Source organism: Panthera onca, chromosome B4, assembly GCF_046562875.1.
Source record: "Panthera onca isolate mPanOnc1 chromosome B4, mPanOnc1 haplotype 2, whole genome shotgun sequence".
Classification (NCBI taxonomy): Eukaryota; Metazoa; Chordata; class Mammalia; order Carnivora; family Felidae; genus Panthera; species Panthera onca.
This window is the reverse complement of record NC_138345.1, coordinates 103,015,269-103,035,544: the sequence shown is the minus strand read 5'-3', so window position 1 is coordinate 103,035,544 and position 20,276 is coordinate 103,015,269. Positions and strand designations below refer to the sequence as shown.

Below are 20,276 nucleotides of genomic sequence, written 5' to 3'. Positions count from 1 at the left end.
AGAATTGAATAAGTTCAGGTATATAAAATAACGCTTGGCACCTTATTAATGATTAATAAAGATGAACTAGTAGGAATACAAACAGTATTACAGTAGTAGTAAACATATATTTCCAAAAAATATGCAAACTGAACTGTTATTTCTTGCTTCTTAGCCCATTTTTTTAAAGCTACTGCTTTCTTTAGTATTCACGTGAGCCACTGAAAGTTAGCACCACACCTCGAATATAAAAAGTGGGGCATCAGGGGCCAAAATGGTAAATGTGGACAGGAAAACAATTAGAAGACATTGAGATTTGAAAAGCAATGCTCACCACAGAGTCCTTCTGTATAAGATGACAAGTTAAATCGAACGCCAAAATGAATGTCGATGATCCCTGTAAGGTGAGCCCACTTTATGATTAGTCCAGCTGGAGTCGTAATCACATACATGGTACCAGAATCTTCTATGGACAGTTCTTGATTTGAAAAGGGCAGAGGTACTACAATAGAATCCACTTCTACCTAAAATAAGAAATTTTACATCTGTTAGAAAACTGTTTATGTTTACATATACACCCATTACAAGTAGGAGAATCAGATGACTCCATTTCTTCTTGTTGAATATAAACTATTTCCTAAGTTTTTAAAAATTTATCTCCCTGCTGATGCCAGAGCTTCAAATAACTTCTAAGCTCATTTATTATTCCTTTGTTGTATCCTGCTATATTCAGTATTTGTTCTAACCCTTTTGCCCCTTATATTCTTCAAAACTAACTTTCTTCTATGTTAAGTATGCTTTTCTGTTTCCCTCAGTATATGTTGATTACACCATTATCTGCTAAAATGAACTTATGATGCTAAAGTTATTTTCAGGATGTTTTCTTTAATCTGGGTCCTTTCTTTGCTCTTCTAAATCAGTGTTTAAATAATGTTCCTAACAATCATCTGTCAAGCTTGGTAAAGATTAAGATTCCCAGCAATTCTATTTCCTAGGTTTGGATGAGATTCTAGACTCTGTATTTGTAACGTGTACTCTTGGTAATACAAATGTAGGCAATGTGAGGATTATATTTAGAAAACCACTGTTATAAATCATGGCAAAGACATGGAACCAGAAATAAATTTGTCAGTCATGTCTCCCCAACCAACCAGTTTCTCATTTTTATATCTTCCTCATACTGCCACCTGCAGGCTGAAATGTCCTTACTCCTGCCTGGTTAATTTCTGCTCTTGGTTTAAGACTTCTCTCAGGTGTCACCTCCTCCAAAAATACCTATTTGACCTTTCTATAAACTGCATTAAGAGATCTGTTTTGGCAATATATTAGTCATACTCTATATACCTCCTATTGGTTTATAATTGGCAGACAGTTACATTTAGGCACCTCACATACAGCTACAAATTACTTGATACCAGGACCTGTGTTGTCCTATCACGTAAACTCTCATTAAATAATTCTTAAATAATTAGTTTTTAACTGAATACATGACCAGCGAGGTAAAAAATAAGCCCTTTGGCCCAAATGCTCATAATAATAGCACTGACCAGATTTGAGTTTAAATTTATTTCTCATCCACTTCCTGTTAATATATCAACCTGATCAAATCAAAGGTATATACAAATGCTATCATCCAAAAAATTACCCCATTCATGTATTTTGCTTTACCTAAAATTAAAGTTTCTAACACTGTACTATATTTTAGTTTCATTTTAATATTTTTTCTAGTCGAGAATGTTTGGCCTGTGGTTAAAAAAACCAAAAAACAAATTCTTTCTAGAAGGTATATAATATCTCAGCCACTTTAGCAAAATCTTACACAATATTTTCTTACATTTTTGAGAGAAACATATCAGTAAAGTATCCAGCTTATAGCTCATCACTCTCCAGTAAATATATATTCCTTGGGATAAAGGTTTTTCCTGTAAAATCAAAGGGTTTTTTTCCCAATTTCCCAATACCTCCCCCTTCTTCAGTTTGGTTCAATAGCCAAATATTTCTTCATTTTTTTCTTATTTTAGCTATCTCATATTCATTGAAAAATGAACATCATCAGCACTTCAAAACTATTTTTCTCTCAGTGGTCTTCATTCTGGTGTTCTTAGCTACTCCTTTTTTCAACCCTGTGATCTCTCTTTTTCACATCAGTTCCACTTTATCTAATGGAAAACACTAATGTTAACTGACACTAAGAAACTTGGGCCCTCACATTATCCAAGAGGGCTTTCATGGATTTTACACGGCCATTACAGTTAACTTCACAAGGGGAGACATATTTGCAACAGTTGGCACATCTTGGAAGGAGAAATACAATATTAAGAAACACATTTTTTTTTACTTTCCATGAAAAGGATGATTAAACACAATAGCAACGAAACTCTGATGAAATGTTTAATTTCCCCTGGTTTGGGAAGGAATCATGTTTAATATAATTTCTTCATTTTCTCTAGTGTAAGGATATCTTTCAACTTTGTGTTCTTACCTTTCTTGTTGCCCGATTAACAAGTATTTTATGTATTGATGTGGTCAAATTTAACTTCTTAAAACAAAGTCCATACGTTCTTCCAGAGGATGCCTTAATTTGAAAAAAAAATATTAAAACTTTATGGAGTTAAACATAATGTTGGCAATAAAGAGAAGGAGTTTATGAAACACTTTGCAAATACTCACTAGCTTTTTAAATGAATTTCCATTCTGAAAAAAAAAGTAAAAAAAACACTTAAAAATCTATTACTTGACTTTTAAAAACATTATGTGAATTAATTTTATGTGCCTCTAAATATAGTCACATGTAACATTTTCTTTTTTGTTTTAAGTGCTAAAAGATATATCTCAGTGAGTTATTGAGCCCCTTCTCACTTTAGGAATATCTAATGTTGCTGTGTACATTAGCTATGGGTTTATGAAGAAATGACACAAGAATGGATTATGACCTACCTGATTCACAGAACATTTTTCAATGTGAACAACAATAATCTCTCCAGGAATTCTTAACAAGATATAAGAAGCCATACTATATAAGGCTGCATTGTTTCCATCAAATGTAATAATACTCAGTTCTGACAACATGGAACACCGACCTAAGAAAAATGGTAGAGAGTGGGTTTGGTCTGTTAACTAATTATTTGTATTAGTAGTAATGACCGCTCTTTAAAAAAAAAAAAAAAGAAAACTTTTAAATTAGCATTATTATGTTTGACAAAAAGCAACTCTAAAAGTTACACATTGAGAAACAAAATTGTAAATGAAATGGACAAAGTTCAGCAATCACTTTGGCTTGATGAGTGAGGTGATCAGTTAAAAAAAAATAACAATCTTCTCCTGATTGGAAATTGACTGTCATGTAAGAAATGCAAACTTACAGGGCACCCGGGTGGCTCAGTTGGTTAAGTGTCTGACTCTTGTTTCAGCTCAGGTCATGCTCTCATGGTTCCCAGGTTCAAATCCCATATCAGGCTTCACGCTGACAGTGTGGAGCCTGCTTGGGATTCTGTCTCTCCCTCTCTCTCTGCCCCTCCCTTGCATGCTCTCTCTTACTCTCTCTCAAAATAAATAAGTAAATTTAAAATTTAAAAATAAATAAATAAATGCAAACTTACAAGGACATTCCCACTCAGGGCAGCAGATATCGGTGTTCACTTGAACGGGCCTTCCCCGGAAACCACAGTCAGGCATTTCCAAGTCCTTCGGGCAATTAAGAGACCAGTTGTATAACTGCCATTCCATATTAAGGCATATATATTGGCTACAATTATAAACAGGATCAAATTGTTGAGGCTGTTAACAAAAAAGAAAATTAGTTTTCTTTTTTCTATTTTCAACTAATGTTTTCAAATAACTTTTAAATTCCCCTTTCACCCTGCCCATAGTGTACATTTTCTAAATACGAAAGCTTTTGAAAGATGAACAATTAGAATTTCACTACAATTTCTGTTGATGTATTCTCTCCAAAATATTAGGTTTGGACTTAATTTAAGCTTTACCTTAATATTTATTTGATATCACAATTGCCCATATACTCAGACATCTGAGCAAATTGAAGTCTTATATTGTCTTGATTAGTTTTTGCAAACAGACCTATACAGTAGAGGTTTCATATGTCCTGTAAAGCTAGTATGTCATTATAACTTCTGTTAATGTCAATTTAAAAAAAAATACTACTTAATACTATAAATATTTCATTAAAAATTCACATGTGAAATCAGTCTAAAAGCCCCTGGACAAAACCATTATAAATTATTTTATATATATATATATAGCTTACCGACTTCCAGATAAACAAATACAAAATAAATCAGTGGTAGATTTTTTAAAGTTTACGAATTTTATTGTATTTAAATTATGGTAATAATTATAGCAGTGATCAAACATTTATATCACTTATTATGTTTAAGACATTTTTCTAATTAACCCATTTCATTTCCACAAAACAACCCTCTGAGGTAGGTACTACTATTTTTTTCCTGTTTTATAGATGAGGAACTCAGGAGGGTGAAGGTCAAAGTAACTTGCCCAAGATCACATAGCTAGGAGGTGGTATAGTCAGAATTTAAGTTCAGGGATTGTTACTCTGGAATCTGTGATCTTGACCGCTACTCTATACTGCATCTCAATGGAGAGGGAAGAAAACTTAACAACTATTTAGCACCTATTATATGTCATGCACTAATAGTAGCTTCTTTCATTTGCTTCTCCCTAAATTTTTGAGCCAGTTTCTATCATCCCAATATTATACATGATCAAAAGCAAGGATAAGAGAGGTTAAGTGCTTTTCTAACTAGTAAGACTATTAAGTGACCACTTCTAAATTTAAGAGCCAAGGGGAGGCAAATAATCAAGTCCGACTTTCCAAAATTTTCTGTGTGCAGTTGTATCAATTCCCAGTATTGACCCTGATTTCCACTTCACCAGGAAAATGAAAATATTTAGACAAAACTAAAGCCCCTACAACATCTAAATTGCCTGAAAGAATGTACACCTTCCATTCTACTGAAACTATTTTTAACAAGGTCACCAATGAACTTTACTTTGCTAAATCCAATGATCAATTTTTAGGCCTCATCTTACTGACCTATTAACATATTTAGGATAGCTTGTTACTCCATCTTCCTTAATGTTTTCTTTCCTTAGCTTCTAGACCAATTAGGATCTCCTCCATTTTCTCCTCTTTCACTAGTTAATGCCCTTTAGTCGTTTGCCACCATTTCTTCCTCCTTCCTCTCTTTTCTATCTGCACACACACCTTTTGTGATTTCATCCCATCACTGAGTATTTCAAAATTTAATTCAGCTTAACCTCTGCTCTAAGCTCTATTTATGTCTACCAGGTCTGTACATCTGTAGGTTTTTGATGTCTAAGAGCAATCTCAGCCTTTACATGGCAAACCTGAACTCTAAGTGACACCCATCCCAGACCTTCACTTCCAACAATTTCCCCATCCTGATTAACGCCAACTTTATCCTTTAATTGCTCAAAGCAAAGATCTTAAAATCCTTGATGCCTCTGTTTCACTCACACTCCATGTCTAATCTTTTAGAAAATTCTGTGATCTTTGTATTCAAAACACATCTTGAACCCAGTTATGTGTCACCATCCCCACTGCTGTCACATGGTCCATGCCACTGTCATCTCTGCCTCAATTCCTGCAGTAGCTTCCTAACCTGTTCTGTTGTCTCTTTGCACCATACTCCCAACACGACAGGTAAAATGATCCCAAAACAAATCAGATCGTGTAATTTCTCTGCTCAAAAATACCCAGTGTCTTCCTGTGTCTTTTAAAATAAAAACCACAGTTTTTATAATCACCTAAGACTTTACATAATATTATTTATTTCTTTTCTTACTGCTGACTTACATAATGGCCTCATTATTATTTTAATATGGCAGGTACATTTTTACCTCTGGGCCTTTGCACATGATCCTGGAACTTTGTTTCCTGGTGTTCCAGACTGCATACACTGCCCTGTTTCTTGGCATGGTTTAGTATCTGAACTTCTCCAGATCTTTTACTCTACAGTACCTTATCAATGAGGATTTTCTGACCATGTCATTGAAAAGAGATTTTTTTTCCGAGAGCCTCTTCCAACATTTTATATAACTTAGTAACTTATTTTGCTTATTGACTATCTTAGAACCTCCAGTGGAATATAAACTCCACAAAGGCATAGATGTTTGCTTGCTTTTACGTTGTTTTCTCTATGGTACTTGAATAGCACCTGGCCAAAAACAGCGCTAAATAAATATTGGTGGAATAAACAGTTGGTTTCTCAAACAGGTGGCACATTTGAAGAAGATAACTAACTGCTCAAGTCTCGGCCAAGACAATTTACAAGCTCTGGAGTCCAATGACCTGATCTTTTTTGGCTTGTCAATGTATCTTTGTTATCTGCCACAGTGGCTGGCATATAATTGCTGCTTAATAAATATTTTTGAATGCCTGAAGCCCACGCTAGATAAGTCTTTATTAAAGGATGATACTTAAGACTTCATTTGAATTTTGTTCTTCTTAGTGTGACCAGAATCTTCCTAATTAATAAGACATATCTAAATCAGTTAAGATAATACAGTGTGTTCATGCCTCAGAGAGGGCACACACACACAAATTTCCTAAAATGTAATGCATATTTCTTAGCATCTTTTGACAAAGATAGATTAGAGAGCATAGCAAAAGAAGTTTAATAGCATTTGGATAGTGATACAGAAACTTGAATAGAAGCTATCAGGAAAAGACAAGTAGCTGGAATAGATTACCCAGTCATACCTCACATTCCAAACCTGTCGTTGGTGTTAACATATCAAATACAGTGAAGTCTGATGGAGTGATCATTTCTGGACCTGTTAGGAATGAAGATATCCTTTCCATTAGTGAATTGGTAGCCATCAAGTATGGAATTTACATGTAGTAGAAACTGCTAAAAAATGTCATAGAGACTTTCCTTTATTCCTCACAAGAACTCTGTAAAGTAGATAACAATACCATTATCATTTTACAGATACGGAAACTATCTGTATAGACAGGTATACAGGTATAGACTACCTGTATAGACAGGTAAGATAGTAAGTGTCAGGGGCAGAATTCAAACTAGAGAATTCTTATTCCAGAGCTCTGGCTTTTCATCACCATTCTATAAACATCTTCACTGTTTTCACAGCTTCAACACAATTGTTTGAATAAGTAAAACTATCAGTGACATCACTAAAGACTGCTCAGGAGTTAGAAATTTTGTTGCCTTTAAAAAGTAAGTAGCGAAGTTGATTCATTTCCCTCGGTGAATATCTAGAATGTATTTCTTGCAAGCAGAATCCACAGTGCTGTGAACCACATGTGGACCACCATTGGTGGGTGCAGTAAAGGAGTGATTCGTGGAAAGTAAAGATATGATTAGTAAACACATTTGTAAGTCACCTTCAAAAGCTTTTTGTAAGAACTAAAGTTATCTCTAAACTATTCAAAGCTGGAAGGACCACAGAATAGCCAAAATAAATGGTTGAAATTTTGTCTAGCTATAATTAATGTTCATTAGTGATATTGTCTAATAATGACTGTATTCATTTCATATTGCTGCTGTAACAAGTTATTACAAATTCAGTGGCTTAACATGTCACCAACTTATTATCTTGTGGTCAGAAGGAAGTCAGAAGTCTTAAAGTCAAGGTATCATGAAGGGCTGCATTTCTTCTAGAGGCTCCCAGGAAGAATCTGTTTCCTTGCTTTTTCCCCTCTTTGAATCGCCTGAATACCTTGGCTTGTGGTCCCTTTCTTCATCTTCAAAGTCATAGCATAATATCTTCAAATGTCTCTCACTTTCCCCCTCTACTCTGATTCTGTCATCAGAATCACCTCCTCTGACTCTGACCCCCCGCCACTTTCTTATCAGGACCCTTGTTATTACTTTGGGCCCATATAGATAATCCAGGATAATTTCCCCATCTCAAGTTCCTTAACTTAATCACACCTGCAAGTCCCTTTGCAAGTCCCTCTGTAAGGTCATATTCACAAATTCTTGGGATTAAGTTGGGAACATCTTTGGAGGGCCGTTATTCAGTCTACCACAATGATGTAAGAAAAAACTTACATTTTCAGTTAAATAAATTCTCTAAATAATCTTAATTTTGTGCTCATTTTATAGTTTCTAATTTGCAGAATAAAGGAAGACAAAAAATCCCATCCCTTGGTCCTATAAGCAGTGATCATGATATACAGATGTATTTTCTAGAGAATATGAAACAATACAGACTTAAATATTTTTATCCTTTTTAAAAAATTTTTTTAATGTTTATTTATATCTGAAGGAGAGACAGATGGAGTGCGAGTGGGGAGGGGCAGAGAGAGAGAGAGCCACAGAATCCAAAGCAGGCTCCAGGCTCCAAGCTGTCAGCACAGAGCCTGACACGGGGCTTCAACTCACAAATCATGAGATCATGACCTGAGCCAAAGTCGGACGCCCAACTGACTGAGCCACCCAGGCACCCCTTAAATATTTTTATTCTTATTACCATAAACTTTTAAGCAATAGAAAAGGAAACAAAATTCTAGTCCAAAACAAGCACAGTCATGGAATATTCTAATGACTTAACAGGACTAAGTGTATGCAAAGTGCTTAGTCCGGTGCCTGGCATGTACTAAGTACTCAACATACAGAAGCTAATAAAAATAGTGGTAATAGTGACAGTTATAAGGAGGTTTATGTATGTCAACTATAATTCAGTTTTTAAAATTTTGCTTATTTAAATGGTTGGTTCAGAATATTTTTATTTTAAAAATCTCTAGGGGCACCTGGGTGGCTCAGTTGGTTAAGTGTCTGATTTTGGCTCAAGTCATGGTCTCAGGGTTCATGCTGTCAGCACAGAGCCTGCTTCAGATCCCGTGTGTGTCTCTCTCTGTCCCTCCCCCACGTGCATTTGCACATGTTCTTTCTCTCAAAGATAAATGAACATTAAAACGATAAATAAAATAAAAAATAAAAACTCTCTTAGAATGGACTATGAAATCCATAACTCCTACATAAAGTCAGAACTTCCTACTTGCCTTTTTTAGCAGATAATTTATTTAGCAATACAATTAAACAATGATAATATAACCCAAAAAAGAAGAAATATCTGAACTTTTCTAACGTGTAACCTCAGGAAAAATAATACATTAAGTTTGTCAAGCCTTAGTGTGAGTAGAATTATCAAACCCTTTCCTAAGCCAAGTTTCATAGAGAGGGAGAAGAGTGAGGTATGAGCCAGACTGCCTACTGCAGAGGCCGGGACAGAACACAAGAACGGAAATGGAAATGCCAAAGGATGACTTCATTTGCATTAACATCTCTTCAGAGTCAACTTAATCACTGTGAAAATTTAAGCAAGATTTAGTGAAACCCAAATTCTAGGTTTAAAATGTGAGAGAAGTCCTTGTTATCTATACGAACTGAAATGGAAGAGGTGAACCGAAGGAAGAAGCCATTCAGACAACCTGGTGCGCTGAACCAGTGAAGGCTGTGTAACAAAACAAAGTGAATGCTGGGTTTTCTGCTCAATGGGATAGTACTGATGTCAGCGGCTATTATAAGTGCGCCAAGACTTAAATTACATAAGTCTAATTTTAAGATCTCAAATTGTAACAAAGAGCTGTAAATATGGGTAGAGATGTCTTACCTGGAGGCATTAATGCTGGTTCTGTGGGAATCAGAGGGATGCCTACAAAAAACACAAAGATACTCTTCCTTAATCTGTTTGGCTTAAAATAAACCCATGTATACTTCCTATAAGGATCTTCAGGCTCAAGGAAAGCGTTTTGGAAGAGAGAGAGCACAGGAAGGATTTTAGAGGGAAGATTCACATGTTTTAGGAAAGCAAATAGAAACAAAAAATTGTGGAAGGGATATTGAAGAAGAATCTTACAGAAGTTGTCTAAAGTTTCTGTTTACAACCACTTGCTATCAATAGAGAAAAGAATATTCAAGTGTTTCATTTTTCAGAATAAATTAGGTAAGGTTCATACTTACAGTCTCCTGGATAAACACATTTGAAGGTGACCTCATCAAGGATCATATTTTTAGGGCAGTAGGGCAAGCATCCTTCAACTCTTTACATGAAAAAAAATTAAAGTGAAAAAAGTTTAAAATATAAAAAAAAATACTGCATTTAATATATGCAACTAAGACATATATTTCCTGGAAGTTTTCTATTCTCCTCATCAAGCACTAAAGAGTGTTTGATTTGCCACCATTCCATCATACTTCATTTTATGAAATCCCATTCCCTAGGAGATGATAAAGGGATGTCTTTCATGATTAATGAAGAATTTGAACACAGAATTTTCAAAACATATACTTATGTTTGGAACACACTAAAGCCAATGTCTATAAGTCACTGAAAATGAAGAAGAATCATTTATTATGATTTTAATCTACATTTGTTGTACTTTCCACTCCTAAATTCCCCCAAATCCCAGAAGACAGACATGCATTTTAAATATCCTCACCTTAAGGACAATAGTAAAACAAAAGAGACACTTCAGTGGCTCTCTCTGCCTATTTTTAAGCCCTCAATTCATTGAAAAGATATTAGGAATCACTGCCTGTAAGGGACAGAGGTAGAACATGGTTGTGATTCTTTGCGAACAGGGAAGGGAAGGGGCAGAAGCTGTAGTTCTCAAGAGCACAAATGTTTGGCAGTGTCCTGGGAGGATACGGTTGTATATGAGCCTATGGAGATTGGATTTCAACTTCCAGAACATCTGATTTTTGTAAGGATCTCTACTTCTTGTACATGGCACCAGAGCAAAGCAAGAGTGCCATATTTGTGGCACCCGGGTGGCTCAGTTGGTTAAGTGTCCAACTCTTGATTTCAGCTCAGGCAAAACTGTGATCTCAAAGTTCGGTATCTGGGATTGAGTCCCACGTCGGGCTCAGTACTGACAGCAAAGAGCCTGCTTAGGATTCTCTGTCTCCTTCTCTCTCTACCCCTTCCCCCCACCCTCACTCTCTCTCTCTTGCTCTCTCAAAATAAATAAATAAGCTTAAAAAAAAAAGAGTCCCAAATTTAAAGAAGCTATGGATGGCTTGGACATCATGGGCCAAAGACAAGAAGGACCATCTGGAATGCTTTTTATCTAATGGAATGAAGCCAATATAATAAGTGAGGTCACATTTTCCTTCTTGTCCAATTGAGGCTCAGAGTCCAATGTATTCTGATTCAAAGAAAATAAATGTAATCTTTTGTGTACAATCAATTATTTCACTCATACTTACTAGAGAGGATTAATGCAAACATTTTTATAAAAAGCCTTGCCTACCTGCTTCTCAAATACACTAGGAGGTAGTAATAATATTGTAAATATTTTTAGACATTTCCAACTGCCACCTCTGTAAAGAATTTGATTTAAAAATACTCAAGGACTCTTTCCAATTCAAGATGAAAATGAACTTGGTACTAGGGGTAGGTATTGCCACCAGAGGACACTAATTCATGGAAGAAAATCCAGGCAACACTTTAAAAAACAAGAAAAGCTAATTTCTTGTTTAACATGAGACACATTTAGCCATCTCTTAGATATCTCCCTCACAGATGATTTTTTTACATAAACAGTTTGGCTTATGTGACCAATTGTTTATTTCATAAAGTAGACTTGAATAATAAAACTTTAAGTGGTATACGATGTTCTTACTCTACTCTAAACTTTGTCAAACAAAAAATAAAAATTAAAGTTACTATATCGCTGAAGAGACTAGGACCAGTTGGTTATCATTAAGTTAAATAAACATCAATTTTGCGTAACTCAATTACTTTGCAATTGTTTTCTGCAAGTCAAAAACCACAGCCACTTTCTTAAAATATTTTGCAAAACTCAGTAGCTTATTCCTTTAAAATGTCTTCATGGCTGCACATGGCAGATTCCCCTTTATTTTGTCACACAACTGATAATCTATTCAACTTTGACTGATAAATTAATGCCTCAGATGCAGACCAGTTCTTGTAATAGGTATATTACATAACAGAAATAACTGTATTTACATATGGGCTCTATGGTATGCTAGTTGGCATCTTTTCTCATAGAAGTTCTCATTTCCACTAGATATTTTTATTTTTAACACTTGCTATGTGCCAGAAAACTGCAATTATCTAGAACAAGGGTGGTGGTTCTGTGGGGGACTTGGCGGAGGGGTGCAGAGCTTTGTTAAATCCCCAGCTCAGTATTTGAATCTCCCTTCAGGGCTGCAAATACAAGGAGGAACAATAATTAGGCACCTTGGTGCAGGGCAAAGGGAGGAGTTGAAAGAAGATAGAGATGGCAATAGAGATAAGAAACAGGTTGGCCACAGTGGCTCAGTCAGTTGAGTGCTGACTTTGACCCTGGTCATGATCTCATGGTTCTTGGGTTCGAGCCTCAAGTTTGGCTCTGTGCTCATAGCTCAGAGCCTGGAGCCTGCTTCGGATTCTGTGTCTCCCTCTCTCTCTGCCCCTCCCCGCTCATACTCTGTATCTCTCTTTCCCTCAAAATTAAACATATTTTTAAAAAGAAAAAGAAAAGAAAGAAAGAAACAGCTTGGCCAGGGCAAAGGTTTATCCTGAGCCTCTTCTCTGCATCCTAACTATAACAAAAGAGAAGGTTTGGAATAGCTATAGACCAAACTAAGGAAGCATTGAGGATCTGGGTTCAGCCACCTAGTAGACTGGTCATACCACAAGAAATAATAAAGTAGCCAAATGCCACTTCAAAATATAGCCCATTTCCTCCTGAGCCAGGCTGGTCGTGCTCTCCGATCTTTCTTCCTTCCTTCCTTGCCTATGAGCTCCTCACTATGGAGCCCCTGTTGTTTGCCTTCCTCCTGATGGCTACTGGAAGAGGCAGGAAATAGGCTGTGAACAGGAGAGGTCCAAGTGAATGCTGAAGATGTCTCTTTTCCAGAAAGAATTGGCTGTTCTTATTTTTAAGAAAGTAAATAGAAATGCTTCCTTCCCTTCTCTCTGCTCCCATTGCACATCATATCCAGGAGAGGTTCAAAACCCTGCCCACTTGCCTACAGACTGTGTGATGTAGTGCAAAATGTGTCGCCTCTCTGCACCTCTGTAGGGTTTTTCCCTGGAAAAGGGGAATAAAGAGATTACCCATTTCACAGCACTCAGCACAGTGTGAGTAACACTATAAAGACCACAATGTGCTAACTGTTGTCCTCATTATTGCTTTGGCCCTCTTTCCACTGTATTGTCATTATCAGCTTTTGTTTCTGTCTTCTTCCTAAAGGCTGTGAAATCCTTGAAAGAGACGCTGTGTCTGAAGGAAACAATAAACAAAACTGAAAGGCAACCAATGGAATGGGAAAGATATTTGCAAACGACATATCAGATAAAGGGTGGTATCCAAAATCTATGAAGAACTTATCAAATTTAACACCCGAAAAACAAATAATCCAGTGAAAAAATGGGCAAAAGACATGAGTAGACACTTTTCCAAAGAAGACATCCAGATGGCAAACAGACACATGAAAAAATGCTCAACATCAATCATCATCAGGGATATACAAATCAAAACCACAATGAGATGTCACCTCACAACTGTCAGAATGGTTAACATTAACAACTCAGGAAACAACAGATGTTGGCAGGGATGCGGAGAAAGAGGAACTCTTTTGCACTGCTGGTAGGAATGCAAACTGGTGCAGCCACTCTGGAAATATGGTGGTTCCTCAAAAAATTAAAAATAGAACTACCCTATGACCTAGCAATTGCACTACTAGGTATTTATCTAAGGGATACAGGTATGCTATTTCAAAGGGGCACATGCACCCCAATGTTTATATTAGCACTATCAACAATAACCAAAGTATGGAAAGAGCCCAAATGTCCACTGATGGATGAATGGACAAAGAAGATGTGGTATATATATGTACAATGGAGTATTACTCATCAATCAAAAAGAAATCTTGCCATTTGAACTACATGGATGGAACTAGAGGGTATTATGCTAAGTGAAATTATTCAGTCATAGAAAGATATTAAATCCAACAGTATAACCCACAGCCCTAAGTTCAAAATATGTTCAGAATCTTTACATTTTTCATAGCTTCCAGGACTACCAACCTAGTGAAATCCCCTTCATACCTTGTCAGAATTACTGACCAGGTCTGCCCTTGTCCTTCCCTTCCTCAACAGTCACTGCAACAGCCAAGAAGACTTCTTAAACATAAATCAGATCATGTCACTTCTCTGTTAAAAATATACCAGGGTATTGCTCAGAGAAAAAGACAGAGTACTCACAATGGGCCACAGGCCCTGTAAGATTTGCACACCACTATGATTCTCTGGTTTCGTCTCCTACCTCTCTCAACTTTGTTCACTGTGCTCCAACTAACTGACTTCTTTGTTTATATTTAAATAAACCAAACAAATTCCTACCCCAGGACTTTGCACTGTTCTCAGATTGAAAGACTCTTTCCCTAGGCATCCACATGGCCAGTTCCCTTACTTCCTTTATATCTCTGACCACACACTACCTTGTTCATCTGTTTTTCCATGAGCACCCTATGTAAATTAGCAAAGATACACATATGCTTTATGCTCCCTATCTCCCTTACTTTCCGTTATTTCTCTTCATAACACATATCTCCATCTAACAATGTATTATACTACATATTTATATTTTTATTTGTTTATTCTCTGCCTTAACCCGACAAAATGTAAGCTGCATGAGGGCAGGTACTTTGTCTGCTTTGTTCAGTATTATTCCACAACAGCTAGATTTCCTGGCACATAGCACACCCTCAATAACTATTGCTTGAATAAAATGAAATGAATTCCTTAATAATTATAGAACATGCACAAATTATTCTTGAGAATTTTTTTGATCTAAAAAATGGGTTGAGATAAGAATCTGCTAATGCTGGAATTTGCTCATTTAACGGTTACGCATGACTTACGGTGGAAGAAATTTACACGCTTGTGCTTCAGGGTCACTACATGTTTTAAAACAGGGAGTGGCACAAGGTTCATATCTCCATTCACACATCCTCCTGTAGGGCACTGCTGCCTGGATTTCTGGGGAAAAATAAAGTTTAGATTGTAAATATTTTAATGTACATCTTAAAAAATAATGATTTATGATAACAAGCCTTCTGGGTTTGACCCCTCCTTGACCATAATGCTCTAGAAAAGGCAGGACAAGTGAAAAAGGCATTACAATTGTTTGGTGATCAAAGTGTTTCATGGTTATGTTGAATATCTAAATGTTAGTCTACTTTCCAAAGATTTGAAAAATCCAGCAGTTGGAGAAGGCAGAAAGATTCTGAATCTTTTCCCTTTATATTTAGTGGGTTCTCATTGATCTATATATCATAATAATACCAAAACTTGATTGGAATTTTACTTTTTGCAAAGTAATTTTTATATATTATTCTATTTTATCTTTGCAAGCCTGTTGAGTATTATTTTCATTTCACAAATGAAGAAATTGAGACTCAGCAGGACCAAATGTCCTACCAAGTTAGGAAAACAGCAAGATCAAAGATGTGTTTCCCGATATCAAAACTAAAGAGAGCATTCCACCTTTGTTCCTACTGTAGAACTTAGAGCATTGCCTTGTACATGGTAAATATTATCTGATGACAAAAATAAATGAATGGGTTTTAATAATACATGCTTACAGTTATAAAATCTCCCTTGATTAAAGAGTTTTCTCTTGCAAATTACTAGTACTCTTCCCTTCCCACATCACAGAATAGTCTGTAAGTAGCAGTCCAAAAGTAACTCTGAAGAAGAGCGCTCCATAAAGGAGAAAGTTCAGGGTAGAGGCTATGTTTCTCAAATTCTGGGTACAGAATGCAATTCCAAAGTACAGGTAGGAAAATAAAACTTTTTGGAAGGCATCTATGCATCTAAAATTTAGATGCATAGAATGGTCATTAGAGCTGGGTCACTAGAATTGTGGATCCTGAGAGAGGATTGGTTCCAAGACTAGAGTAGACTCCTAGAGTTTCCTGGTTTTAGGAAGCCCACAAAAATCATTTTCTGAGATTCTGATGATGCCATTGGCAGTAGTTGGTCCAAAACTCATGTGGAGCCACTGGGTCTGATTCTAATGGAGTAGATTTCTAGGTTGGAGGGGAAATAGAGCATCAAATGTTCAACTTTCAAGGAAACTCAAGTAAAAATATGGTATTGATATGTCAGTGACTCTTTTCCTCATGAGTACAGGAACCCTTTTTAATAGGAAAAAAATTGAAGCTCATCTGAATTTTTAAAATCCAAAGACTATTGAAGTTTACAGAAATTTATCCACAACAGAAAAGGCAGGTGAATTAATGAAAGAAACAAAATGTTAAAATGAAACAGTTTGTTTGGGATAGCCAAAGCATATGTCAAGCTCCTAGGTTTTGAAAACAAATCAGGACTTTTAAACATCAGATGAGTCAGTGAAGATTCCTCTCTGCAATTCAGAAAATTCAACGGCTATAAATAGCTATAAAACTGTAAGGATTTCTAGAAATAAAATCAGGCTTCCACTGAACAAGAGAAATCTTCCAGAGGCCAGTGGAACCAGATACCCTATTATTCAAAAGACAGAGATAAATATGCCATCTTTATCATTAAGAATCAGGTTATTGAGAAGTTGCCTTCTAGGAAACTAGAGGTAAACCCAAGAGATACAAGTAAGCTCTATTTCCAAAGTTCAGATAGCACTGAAAGTAGTAATTGGAGCCATAATTAAAAGTAACATTATTTAAGGCTGTTGTAAGGAATTTACCAATTAATTTATGTGATATAATAACTCTATAAAGTAGGTTTTATTATTTTCTCCATTCTAATTTCATATAAACTGAAGGACAAAGAGGTTAAGAAACTTACCCAAAGTCATACAATTTGATCTACTTGTACTCCTTTAAGAATGACTTAAAAAATAAAATTTGATAAACATTTTGCCATAACGTAAACTATCTATGGACTCTCCTTTTGAAGATCTCAGGACCCATACCTTCTATGCTGAAGCTACTTGAATGTTTGAATTCTTCAGAATCATCATATTTTGATGCTTTGACACTAGAATCTGTAAGGACGATGAAAAAGCCTTTCTTGCTGTATAACTCAAAAGCACTGTAACCAGGAATCCAGAGCCCCTGATGATGGAAAAATGTGGCTCTCCGATGAAAGGCCGAATTTGCCTGCCACAGTTCCAAACTAAGACTGTCATCATCGTGGACATAGAGAAAATAGTTTGGCCTCTCAGCAGATTCAAAGGAAACAAGAGCCAATGCTGTAAAACATAGAACAGTGCGTTTGACACCTTACTGGATTCTCTGAAGAGAGCAGATCATCAACATGAGCATTATAAAATGTATTTATCAACGGGACAAAAACAGAACTGCATAACTGCCATATATAATTAATACCAGTCTGAAAGATTTCAGAAATGAATTATAAGATCTCTAAAAGGAAAATTAGTATCTTAGAGTAATGAATAACAGTGACAGCTCAAAAAAAAATCAGTCTTCAATGAGTTCTATTTTTTAAATAATTTCTCATGTCCTTCGCGGGGGGAAGACATATCAACTTAGGATCCCAGAATGCACAATTTCATACAAGTAATTCAGTGATTAATTGGACACGTATATGTATTTGCAAGCTTTAACATTTTCAAATGCACAAAATCTATAAATGGTTAAATTGGATGACATAAAAGAAAAGGGAAACAGAACAATTTAGGCATGTCTCTGAATTTCAATATCACTGGGCTCTCAATGGGCAATGTTCTTGCAAGCGATTTTGCTGAATTAAGAAAAACTATTTGCTCAACATTATTGTCTATTTCCCAATAGATGATCAAATGGCTAACAAACAACTACAAAACACTTGAGAAATGTCATCCCTTTTTTGTTATATGCTTTAGAACTTTTCCTTATATCTGTAAAGTCCATGATATAAAAGGGTTTTTGTTTTGTTGTTGTTTTTAAAGTTTATTTATATTTTGAGAGAGAGAGAGTAAGTGGGGTAAGGGCAGAGAGAGAGAATCCCAAGCAAGCTTCTCACTGTCAGCAAGCAGCATGACACAGGTCTTGAAATCAGAACTGTGAGATCATGAACGAAGTCGAAATCAAGAGTCAGACATTTAACCAACTGAGCCACCCTGGTGCCCTGATATAAAAAGGTTTAAAATTGAGATTTTCAGGTTTAATTTCTTAGGCCTTAATTTTTTTAGGTTTTAATTTTTTAGTTTATGTCCATTAGGATTTTTCTATTAAAAACATTATTATAATCATAAAATGAAGAGCTCTCTCAAGTCCAATAGGTGATTCCAAAGGCATTGATTGTATCTTAAAACTTGTAAGTCCCTCTGCTGAGAACTGGGAGATGCAAAAAGGAATAAATGAACTCTGTATCAGAGGAAAAGTATATGACTAACATATAAATTGGAACTGCAGACTGTGATAGGTGTTTTCACAGATTAAAAAGACCTAAGGGAGTTCTTTTTACAAGAAAGAAGCAATTCATTCTAACTAGAAAATCAGAAGATTTCTCAGAATAAATAAAAGTTAGGTTGGATTCATGTAACAAATATTTTCAAAGCTCATACAACACCTCGTACATGATTCTACATAGGGCTAGTATAACTGGTGTAGGCTGAGCATCACCAGATCACAAAGGGACACTAACCACCAGTTGGAACGGGTGCCAAGTGGATATGACCAATAGTGATCTGCATATGCAAAACAGTAAATGTGGGACCAGGTACCAGGACAGACAAGGCCATATAAGGGTAACAGTCTGTCTCAATGACCGTCTAGATTCTGATTTATTTTCATAGTATTTAATTTTTGTGATCAAATCAAAATTTCAAAAATTTTAATTCAAGTCTGTGATGGCTACTATGAAAATTTAAGTTGTGTTTTATGTAGGACCCAAAATTTAATTAAATAATTGCCATCCTAATACATATGTATGCCAACAGATAAACAAAGAGAAGATTTTATATACAAAAGAGATAGTTGGTTCATGTACCAGTGTCTTATTTTTTATATTTATTTACTTATTTTTGAGAGAGAGAGAGAGAGAGAGAGAGAGAATGAGCACATGAGCAGGGGAGTAGCAGAGAGCGGGAGGGACAGAGAGAATCCCAAGCAGGCTCCACTCTGTCAGTGCAGAGCCCAATGTAGGGCTCAATTTCCCAAACTGTGAGATCGTGACCTGAGCCAAAATCAAGAGTCAAACGCTTAACTGACTGAGGCACCCAGGTGCCCTACCAGTGTCTTATTTCATTTTACTTCCTTTAGGACATCTTAAAAAATGTCATAAACATATTAGATCCCAAATTATTATTTACTGCATGAATAAATGAAAAAATGTAAAGGGAAAATAAAATTCCCATTTTCAATTGGAAATCATACTTACATGATGCCTTCTCTTTAAAAAGGCCTGGAGTGATCATAAAATTAAAAAACAAGTTGCCATGAATACTACCCCTTCGCAAAGAGAAAATGCTTCTACTGGTCATATTGGCCCCCAAAACAAGGCCACTCTGTCCATAATTTGCCAGCATGTATGGTCCTTCTCCAAGCCCTAGTTCAATACAAATAAGAGAATTATAAATTGGCATAGGAGTTACACATTTTAAACTGTCATTTCAGTGGAATAAATTTTAATAACAAAGAAATACTCCAAAAATATTGTGCATTTAAATATTTATCATTAATAAAATAACTGAACTTTTTCAAAAATAATATAATGAATTAGAATATATACATATTTAGATTATGTAATTTAAAATATATATATACACATGAATGTGCACATGTATATGTATATGTAAAACAGTGCTCCTTAGAAGATTGGCTTCAGCCTTCTGGATCTCAGTTTTTCTCACCTATATATATGAAGAAGTTTCTCTAGGTAACTTTCCACTCTAATAGCCCATGATTCAAATCAATTCTCAATAAACACAAGCTTATCTCTATTGATGGCCTGGGATTTTGATAGTCTTTTAAAAATCAGCTCTCCCTAATAGGTTGCATTGAATGAAAACAGAATTCACAGACATGCTATACAATGCTTTATTGTGTGGAGAATTACTGATTTTACCAGTGAGGCATATCTACAAAAAAGAAAATAGGATGAAGCTCAACAAAGAAGTCAAAAGTCTTTTTATTTTTATGCTATTGTTTCTCATGCATGTTTCTCTTAAATGGTTACATATGAAGTAGAAAATATTTACTATAGTAAAAAACTTACTAGTGTAGAACCAAACTTGAAACTCAATTAAACTAATTTTTCTGCAAACCTTATCTTATGAAGAGACATATATATAAATAAGTTCACTGATATTA

At 35.6% G+C, this 20,276-nt stretch overlaps 1 protein-coding gene across 1 annotated transcript in view; it reads right to left on the bottom strand.

The window, feature by feature from the left end:
• The window catches only part of OTOGL (otogelin like), a 146,825-nt gene that overhangs the window by 32,260 nt on the left and 94,289 nt on the right, over positions 1 to 20,276 (bottom strand). Inside the window, exons 32-42 of the mRNA XM_060656875.3 lie at positions 19,345 to 19,512; positions 16,934 to 17,212; positions 14,883 to 15,000; positions 9,969 to 10,048; positions 9,619 to 9,660; positions 6,740 to 6,813; positions 3,579 to 3,756; positions 2,917 to 3,059; positions 2,650 to 2,673; positions 2,462 to 2,554; positions 314 to 503 (exon numbers count right to left, since the gene is read on the bottom strand). Coding sequence (XP_060512858.3) covers positions 314 to 503; positions 2,462 to 2,554; positions 2,650 to 2,673; positions 2,917 to 3,059; positions 3,579 to 3,756; positions 6,740 to 6,813; positions 9,619 to 9,660; positions 9,969 to 10,048; positions 14,883 to 15,000; positions 16,934 to 17,212; positions 19,345 to 19,512 — 1,389 coding nt within the window. The remainder of the gene's footprint in view (positions 1 to 313; positions 504 to 2,461; positions 2,555 to 2,649; positions 2,674 to 2,916; positions 3,060 to 3,578; positions 3,757 to 6,739; positions 6,814 to 9,618; positions 9,661 to 9,968; positions 10,049 to 14,882; positions 15,001 to 16,933; positions 17,213 to 19,344; positions 19,513 to 20,276) is intronic.